Raw genomic sequence first — 10,140 nt, forward strand, 5'->3', positions numbered from 1 at the left:
CAAATACACTAAAGCGACCAAAACGTTTGTATATCTCAGAACAAAATGTACACAATTTTAGTTCACTACTACAAACAAAAAATTGTTATATAAGCAAACGTAATACATTTGAATTCTGTTATACCGAGTGATATGAAAATACATTTCTCTCTCAAGAATGCTAATAAGTTATTATAATCATTACTGCAATCTTTATTTTTCTCTGTTTGTCTCTATCTCTCTCTCTCTCTTTCTCTCTTATTGGCTCTCTTCTCTCTCTCTCTCTCTCTCTCTCTCTCTTTCTCTCTTATTGGCTCTCCTCTCTCTCTCCCTGCATCTCTCTCTCTCTCTCTTTCTATCTCTCTTTCTCTCTTCACTTCATCAACATTATGAGTATGACTTAATGTAGATTTTCAAGAGCAGCAGCGAGTGAAAGCACATCAATATAGGGGACCTTAAGATCGTCTTTCATTGACTGGTAGAAAGATTGTGGGGCTGTGATCAGTTGTTTTTTTAGTTGCAGCAATTGGGTTCCATTGAGTGTTTTCAAAGCTTTCTTACGTGGTGTGACGTTGTTAGCTGCCAGCCAACGCTGGACCTTCTTGGAATCCCATCCGGTACTTGAGATTCCACTTGAGGTGGCTTTGGTACTTGCTCTTGGGACGAGGGACCTTTCAATGAAAAAAGAGCACAAGAAAAGAAACGAAACTCATTACAATATAATTATTATATATATATAATAACATATCTAAAAATATGAGCGTAATCACCATTGTTCATGACACCCTTCGCGTATGACTAATCAGCAAAGCTGATCAAGTTTACTCCGATTCTCTCGCTTTTTTTCTACCAGCTGGGTGACTTTGTACTCACTTTAAATAAAATACATTTCTTTATAGTAAAGAATATGAAATAATAAAAAATATTTGATTTATAAGTATACATAATAGCTATACAATGATTATACATAGCTAAACTGCATTTCTATATATTAATGTTGTAACTATACTTTTAACGATGCTAATGCTAATACATATTATGCTATATACTATGTTATGTTTTAAGACAAATAAGGGAGCATTTAGCAAACAAGGAGTTAATTACTGTAAAAAAATCCCGACAAAATAGCCAGGTATAACTTATACAAGAAAAACAAATACAGGAAATAAACTTATTAAACTTATTATAGTAAGTAAATGTATATAGGTTAGTAAGTAAATGTATATGATTATATGTTTACCAATATTATCTCTCCCCCTTTTTCATTCCCCCTCTCTCTTTTATTCTTTCTCTCTCTCTCTTTCCTTCTCTCTCTCTCTCTCTCTTTGCAGCGTGATTGACATACCGGGAGCAGCGTTCACGTTCTGGACCGTTTCTTTCTGCACTGCGACTTCTTTCTGCACTGCAAATTCTTTTTCGATGATGCTGGAGAGTACCTCGGAGACAAGCTCGGCTTGCTGAACGATGTAGTAGATCTTCCCTGCCGTGATACCACCTAGCCAACCAGAAGCTTTGAAGTCATTACTTACCTTCACAGGGATGATCTTCTTCTTGCATTCGTAAGCATAAGACGCTTCTGAACACATGACATAAAAGATCCATTTTTAAAATCGATTTCAACGGCAATGTCCAGTTGAAGTAAATGGTACAGGTAGGAAAAAATACGCTCTCTCAGTGTTTTCATATGGTTTGGGACAGATTTTCTTTGTAAATATCTTTGAAAAGAAAGACTTGTTTTTTCAAATTCTTTCATATTTCTTAATATATAAATTTACAAGAAATAGCTAAAATAATGTCTGTGTAGTCCCATATATTTATTGATGTGTGTCGGACAAGTGACTGTGCGTATCATCGCGTCACTCTCTTATCATTCTGATAATTTCGGAACCCACTATTTTATACATAGTTTAATGCTATGAATAATCTTACTTTCACACTCGATTCTACAGAGTCTCAATTATAAAGATATTTCATAACCAGGGCCCCGTCTTACGAAGAGTTACGATTGATCCAAATCAATCGCAAGTCCTCAATCAATCGCAAATTTGCAGTCTCCTATCTCTTATGTACATAGTTGCGATTGATATCAATCGCAGATAAGTTGAGAATGATATCAACTCTTTGTAAGACGGGGCCCGGAACTCCATGAGCACAATTGCAAATGTGGGTTAAAAGACGCATAGCAGTGGGCTACCATATGGAGTGTAACACCATTCGGCTGTTTACCCGATGACAGATGATGACAAGCCTTCAGGGTTTTTTTACCAACGTACCAAATGAAATGATTTGTATTCCCTTCAAATGGTACAGTTACTATCTTAAATTTTGCTATCCCCAATACTTTCCGAGAAGGGCGGTATATTTTCTCGATTGAACCACAGGTATGCTTTGTGTAGACTTGTAAATCTATTAATGGTAGACGAATTATGACTTTCTGCACATGGAAACAGATGATCCTCTCTTTTAAAAGGTAATACAAAGTTTTGCTATGGGGTCATGAATTTCCCAAAACTTTGTATTACCTTTAAAGTCAACTGACATTGATCAGAAAAAGAGGTCAATCTTTTCTCACCTGTACGGCAGTCTTGACTATCTTGGTAACCACGTGTGATACAAGCTATGACCATAACGGCATTCTCTACGGCTTCTGCCATGGCACCGATCTTATCACCCACTAAGACAAGAAAGAAGAAGAAGGAAAAAAGAGGGAAAAGAAGAAGATTGAAGGGAAAAAGAAAAAGAAGAAGAAGAAGAAGAAGAAGAAGAAGAAGAAGAAAAAGAAGAAGAGGGATTATGGATGACCATGCTCTAGCTTTAGGGACAATTTGTGAATAATGTATGCAATAACCAGCAGCCGTGATGACACGTAAGAAACGCTCAAATAAGAAAATATTATTCAAAATTTCACCAGCTTAGATAATCTGTTGCAACTTTGAATGAAAGACATAAAAACAGAAATGCATTAAAATAAACAATACATGTCATGTTTGAAGAGAAGTGTCTGCAGATAAACTTACTCATGTGGTCTTCATCCATCCACACGTTGTAACCTCTTTTGCGCAGCTGTTTCTTGAACTCTCGCATCACAGATTGGGACGGGTGTTCCCATTTATAGCTGAGCATGATGTGTCCACTGGACTTCACACTGCCCGACGGCGCCCTCTGCTGTGACTCGACATCTGTTTTCCTGTGCGTCAGGCCTTCGGGAAGTTTGGATTCGTAGATCTCGAAGAGAGCGCCCATACAGGCATTGCGGAGCTTTTCATTTTTACCATGGGAATTCTCCGTCAGATCTTGTTTTCGTGATAAAAGAAAATATAATATTAAAGGCACCCTGTCCTACTTGTAGCTACTTGCTCCCTCTATATAGAAAACTTCCCCAATCGGCGTCTGTTGGTCCCCCATGATCCTCTGTTTCTTATGTTACATGAGAGCTGAGTTTAATGAGATAGCCACCTGTCACAGTGATCTCGCTGGCTCGCTCGGTGGTCTAATCCCTTCTGGCTGAAGTAGTAAAGCCTGCCTTTAAAGCCAAAAGGGCATTCACTATTTGACTTTAAAACATACTTAACGTCCTTCTATCTCTGAACACAAGACATGCTTCCTATTTTACAATGGATGCACGAAAATATTCACTTATTGTGGGCCCACTGCACAACGTTTGATGTTACTAATACCCATTGTGGAAATATTCAATCATACAACTCCATCTTATGAACTGAATTTATTCTTTACTCATCATAACATAAAAAATGAATTACTAAATCTCCCCCTCCCTCATTCTCACTCACTATATTATCGTTGTGGTTACCTACATGTTTTTTTTCCTCGCCGACCCCCCCCCCCCCCCCCATTTCCTAAAAACTATGACTTCAACGTAAGCTGAACAAATTAATCCATCATAATTACCTCAAGTTTGTAATCTTTATAACAAAAATTCGTACCCTAATGCTTGGGAAATATTTTAACTAAAACATCATACGTTTTACATAAGAAGTTGTTTCATAATTATAATAAATGTTGAGAAAGCTTACTTACTGTATATAATACTCTGTTCTGTCCGCAGTTTTTCTTTATTTTCCTTGAGAAACGCTAGTGTCCAGATCCCTTTGGCAGCAAAGGTCTTCTCCTCCACGGAACAATCTCGTTGGAGCAATTTAGCAAGGATAGGAATGCCTCCCTGTTCTACTATGAGCCGTTTGTTGTTGTCATTGATTGCCAGGTCATCGGCTGCTTGAAGTAACTCTTCTGCAGTAAACATAGTCCCTAACGCCAGGTTCTTCTTGGACGATTGTTGCCATATCTCTGCTTGATGATCAGGATTGGAGAGACATTTCTTCAACAGCGAAAGTAGTGTTACGATACAGGTGTAATTGATGGAGAGCTTGTCGGCCTCTTCTTTCTTCACCAGCTTTGCCAACGTCATGATTGATATTTTCTGTGTCAAGCTCTCTTCCGACTCGCCAAACTTTTGCAAGGCACGCACGGCCCGGTGGTGCTTAGGAGCCAGAGACGGCACTCTTCTGCAGGCATTGCCCAATATGATAATCGCTTTAAACAAAATTGCATCTACCCATTTGTTCTTCGCCTTATCACTCTCCGCGAGGTGTAAAAACCAATCGACAATCAAAGACAGACACCCATCTTCTTCCATTTGTAAACAGAAGTAATCAGAGTTTTCTGTAAAGTTCATAGCGGGACAAAGCAGTGCGTCACAAAATTCAAACATTAGTGTGGTCTGATGTGATTGTTCTTCTTGTTGATCAGCGTCTTCAATCTTTTGTAACATATCGCCCTGTTTCCACGTATAAGCAAATATTGTGCAGAAGTCTGTGTCAATGCCCAGGCCATCCCCTACAGCGTTACGATCAATGTTGTTGTTCCATGAAACGCTGAAGATATCCTTCATCCCTTTAAGACAAGAGGTGCATGGGAAATCTTCACAATCCTGAATCTGCTTGATTCTGGCTTTGACAAGGGTAAGACATTTGTTGACCTCGTCACTGAACTCTTCGATCCGTTTTGCTTTAGTTGCTGCAGAATCAACGAGAAGAATATCCGAAATGTCAGTCAATGTCCTCGAAGCATCATTAGTACTCGCAGAAGATGCCATGTTTATTACGAACCATCAGACACTGTCAAATAAACAATGCAGTTCATCAAAATAGTGACATGATTTAGTAAACAAACATATTTTTTAAAAAAATAACTTCATTTCGTTGACGATCAACCATGCACAAAGAAGACGAAAGACTTGATGCATGGCTGATCGTCAACAAACAGAGTTAAGTCTTTCGTCAACTCAGTTTCTTGCTACGACAGGCAACCAGTGAAAACGAACTCGTTTAATCAAATTATGGAAATGCAAGCATTACTTCAAACAAACCGAACCTTGTTATTCCTGGATCATTTTTCATAAATGAGGTATCATAGCGAAGGGCAGAAATTAAACTTTCTAGAAATGTTATTCTTTTCTTTGAAACTCAGATACCGCCCGCCAAATGACTTTTTGACGTTTTCTCTCTTCAAATAGTTTTAAATCTCTAATGCATGAAATATCTATTCATATGAGTTGAATCAAATGAAAGAGAAGGGTCTAAGCTTTACAAATATGTGTCATTTATTAATTATAATTGTGATTAAGTTATGATAAAACATCGATAATTCTCGTTTCATTTTTTCTGGGACGCACTTCATAAGAACTAGCTCTTTTTTATGAGTCATTCCCGCGGGGGGAGGTCACTCTCAGCTTCGTACGCAGTGGGTGGGGGTGTTTTGGGGATTAATTTTTTTTTTTGAAAAAAAATAATACTTCCCCCCCCCCCCCCACACACACACACTGGAGAAATATCGGGCGGCACGATTTTCACATTTGCGGGGGCCCAACAAAAATAGGTCGCTTACTATAACACCCCCCCCCCCCTCCCCCCACCTGAGCAAATATCGGTCTTCACGATTTCCAAATTAAAACAAGAAAACCTTGAAAAAATCCTGCGTACGCCACTGATCACTCTTATACACAAGTGCTACCCGCCTGTGTCCAATGGACCCTGATGACCTGATGACGTACGTGTGAACCTGAAAAGGTACCCTCTTTTGAGAAAACGTTGAAACCTGTAACCCTGAAAAGTAACCCTGTTTTGGGTTTGTGTGCGATCGAATAACACACATTTGTAAGGAAAACGTCGACGACGCCGTATAGCTGAAAAAAGTACACTTTCAACGCTTTTTTCTGGGCACGGGTGCGTTGTCAGTCATGTTGGGAGTGCCACCCCTCCCCCCCCCCCCCCGTGGGCCATACCGTGATCTATGGACTGGTACACTCTAAGATATCTCTTACGGTTGGGCTTGTAACAAGGGTTAAACAAATTTTTGAAAGGAAACGTACCTCGATTGAAATCATTTGTAATTTTGTTCAAGCTGACATTTAACGTGGGTGCTTAGAAGGTCAAAAAATGTTTGTTAGATAGATTCTTTAGAGTAAAATTACAAAAGAAAAACTATTTAAGGTGTAAGCATGTCCAAAAGTGGGTATTACTTCGTTCCGCCTTGGTACAAACATTCCTCGCTAAAAAATATACGAGAAAACTCAGATAGACATATACAGGCATACTCTTTATATCATGTTACAGGATCGTAGGTGAATAAATTATTTCATACGGCTGGACTTGTAACAAGGCTAACAGAAGAAAGAAAAACACATTTGAAAGAAACTTTCTGAAAAAAACGTACCTCGATTGAAATCATTTGTAACGATGTTTACGCTGGTAGCTTTTTACCCTAACAAAGATTATGATCACTGATGGTAACCTGAGGAGCGTGGGTGCCTAGAAGCGCAAAAATATGTTTTTGTCGAATAGATTCTTTACAATAAAATTACAATGGAAAACTATTTCAAGTGTAAGCGTGTCCAAATTTGGGTATTAGGCCTACTTCGTTCTGCTTTGATACAAACATTCCTCGCTAAATAATATACGTGAAAGGTCAGACAGACATTGAAAGGAAGTGAAAATGGAAAGAATAGTTTGACTTCTTTTAGGACGCTTTACCTGATATTCAGGGTCCACGAAAACTTATCAAGATTTAACATATATGTAGCTTCATGTAATTCAGTGAATAAGTGTAAACGTGTGAAGCTTTATTTAGTAATTCAGTATACCACACGATTTCACTCATATCCTACTACGAATATAAACATACTGCAAACATTTCTGATTCTGGTTTGGGGAGCACAGGTCATATGCCCGACCCCCAAAAAATAAAATCAATTTTTTTTTTTCTAGACGCAGAAATTGTGGACTTTTGTCCCCTTTTACATGTTGTACAGAGTGAGTCAGAAAAAATGTCCCACTTTTTAAAAGTTGAATTGTTTGAAGTATGAATATTTAATCATGGGTTTCATGATATGTCTTGATACAGTTATCCTCCCAGCATTTAGGTACCATTTTCATTTGAATCTCTGCATGGATGACTGACCGTCAGACAATCTTTAAAAGACTGCCAAATCTCACTTGCGCCAAGTTGCTGGGTGAGGAATAAAATCGTGTTTTGAACAAAGACAGCCAGACAGACAATAACACACAAACGCGCGCGCACCCATACACGCACACGCACGCAAACGCACACCCAAACGCATGCACATACACGTTCACACACACATACACACAACACACACGGAGACAATTGTTTCATAATTTCCCCTTTTCTGATTAGTTTTATTTTGACAGGGTACCCTTTCAGTTATATTAAAAAAATGCTCGAACAATGGGCCCTGTATCAACATAATCTAAAACATATTCACAAAGCATATAAACAAATATAAGTTATAATGAACACACAAATTAAACAAGATAGTGTATGTAACTCTATTCCGATGAGTATGGATCATCAACATTTAGAGGTAACGAGTAAAAATGTATATATTATACTCACGGTTATACTGCAATTGTGGAACGAGGCATTAAGCTCTCTCCTCAGATATATTTATTCAAGTTTGCTAAATGTGAAATCAGTCGTGGAACGCGGCGTTGAGTCCTCTTCTCAGAAATATTTATCCAAGTATAGCCGAGCTAAAAAAAGCCACACATAATCGTACACAGTTCAAATAAGAGTAACTGGCAACAATTGACATGAGAAGTCTCTTCTAGAACGTCTTATGAAGGCGTTTACAATGTCTCTTTCGCAAGATAAGAGGAGAGTTTGTCTCTAGGTAATGAATCAGGATTGACAGATGAAAAAACATGCAGTGTGTCAAAGCAAATAATCTAGAAATCGATCAAATGCAGATTCGCTGTGCACAAATCTGCTTCGTTGTATCAGATTTTCCTGTAGAAGTGACAGATAGCCCGTATGAAACGAAAGATATAGGCTGCGTGAGTCTATATTTCAGCGTCTGGTGACGTGGCATTGAGCACGTACCTAATTTGCAAGTCACTTCGATCATGTGGTACAAAAACCAAACAAGAGAAAAATACATACAAATACAGCTAACCAACCAAACAAAACAAAAATATCTCTCGCTCAGTGAGTCGGTTCTAAACGCACCAAGCAAACAATCAGCGAATCCAGACATCCTTTTGACATTCTTTTCAAAAACGGAAGATTCATTATCATGTTTTAGTCTGCCAGTGACATCGTGGGCTATTACTTTTTCTGTCTCGTAGTAGCAGGTTGAATCAACGTAATATTTTGCTTTTAAAGTCGATCATTTGTCTGGTTGACCATGTTGACGTGTAAGAGGGATTGTTTTAATATTTTTGTACAATTACTATAGCCGTGATATAAGTTTGTCATTATTACATCATATAGGAAAGAGGCTCTCTATATTAGTTAAAGACAAACTCATCACCGGCAATTGGCGCCTCTACAAGTAACCTTGCTCGCAGCTTAATGACTTTTCTTCTCTACATTAAAGCTTATCAACACTAGTGTGGCTAGGAGGGATTAGACCACACAGCGAGGTTACTGACAGGTGGCTATCTCATCAACTCAGCTCTCAAATAACATAAGAAATAGAGGATCATGGGGGACCAACAGGCACCGATTGGGGAAGTTTTCTATATAGAGGGAGCAAGTAGCTACAAGTAGGACAGTGGGGCTTTAAAAGCAGTCTGTTATGGAACTGATTGTGTGTTTAGTGTTTTTTTTAATCCTCATTCTTATTTGATAGCATGTACACGATATTGGTTTGATAGACCCTGGATTTGTTAATACAAAGAAAGAGAGGGAGAGAGAGACGAAATAGTGACTTTGCCTGGAAACCACACAAATTTACGTCCGATCCCCATTAGTTACACCATGATATACGGACTGGTGCCCTCTTTATATCATGGCACAGTATCGTAGGTGAATAAGATATTTTATACGGCTGGCTTGAAACATGGGTAACAGAAAAAAGAAAAATACATTTGAAAGAAACTTTCTGAAAGGAAGCGTGCCTCGATTGAAATCTTTTGTAATCGTGTTCACGCTGGTAGGTTTTACCAAAAATAAATTATGTTATGATCACTGATTGTAACCTGAGGAGCGTGGGTGCTTAGAATCTCAAAAACATGTTGTTGTCGAATAGATTCGTAAGAGAAGAAACTACTGTACTATTTGAAGTGTAAGCATGTCCAAGTTTTAGTAATACTTCGTTCCGCTTTGATACAAAACATTCCTCGCTTAAATAAAATACGAGAAAAATCAGACAGACATATAACTGAAGTGAAAAATGGAAACAATATTTTTTGTCTATATTCAGGTTCAGCATCCTTAGCAATTCGATTTTTGCACTCTCTTAAACAGTGTCTCCTGCTCATCCAAGCGTGACTACATTCCACACAAAATTGATACAAAATGATTTGGGATAAAACACTTTTGCATAAGATGTATAATAATTTACTATTCATCAATTATATTTAAAATAATTAGCGAATTTGTAAGTGTAAACTTTTTTCTGACTCACACTGTATTTATATATATATTTCTAACATAACTTAATCAGGAAATAAGTGAAACTCTTAAAAGTAAATGTACAACGTATGCATGTGGCTATGGTATGCTATACATAAACCTAAGAAGGCTTTTAACCGTTAAGATGACGTTGAATAGATTAGAACAATCTTAATTTTACATATATATTTTATTTGCAGCGTTCTACACTATTAAAATAATACCAGA

At 37.9% G+C, this 10,140-nt stretch overlaps 1 protein-coding gene across 1 annotated transcript; it reads right to left on the minus strand.

The window, feature by feature from the left end:
- Positions 1-379: 379 nt before the first annotated feature.
- On the minus strand, positions 380-3,273 carry LOC105440238. Its single transcript, XM_030993828.1, has 4 exons — positions 2,997-3,273; positions 2,552-2,653; positions 1,321-1,555; positions 380-650 (listed from the first exon to the last, which is right to left on the minus strand). The coding sequence occupies exons 1-4, from the start codon at positions 3,220-3,222 to the stop codon at positions 380-382; spliced, it is 834 nt and encodes a 277-aa protein (XP_030849688.1). The 5' UTR covers positions 3,223-3,273.
- Between the last annotated feature and the right edge of the window lie 6,867 nt (positions 3,274-10,140).

The sequence above is a fragment of the Strongylocentrotus purpuratus genome, unplaced genomic scaffold (genome assembly GCF_000002235.5).
Source record: "Strongylocentrotus purpuratus isolate Spur 01 unplaced genomic scaffold, Spur_5.0 spur5_scaffold_20, whole genome shotgun sequence".
NCBI lineage: Eukaryota > Metazoa > Echinodermata > Echinoidea > Camarodonta > Strongylocentrotidae > Strongylocentrotus > Strongylocentrotus purpuratus.

What these genes read in the sequence shown, in the direction of transcription:
- LOC105440238 (XM_030993828.1), bottom strand. Translation starts at nt 3,222, where the DNA reads ATGGGCGCTCTCTTCGAGATCTACGAATCCAAACTTCCCGAAGGCCTG. An exon ending in GATGGATGAAGACCACATGA is followed by an intron (nt 2,654 to 2,996) that starts GTAAGTTTATCT and finishes TTCTTGTCTTAG; the next exon opens with TGGGTGATAAGATCGGTGCC. An exon ending in GTGAACGCTGCTCCCGGTAT is followed by an intron (nt 651 to 1,320) that starts GTCAATCACGCT and finishes TTTCATTGAAAG; the next exon opens with GTCCCTCGTCCCAAGAGCAA.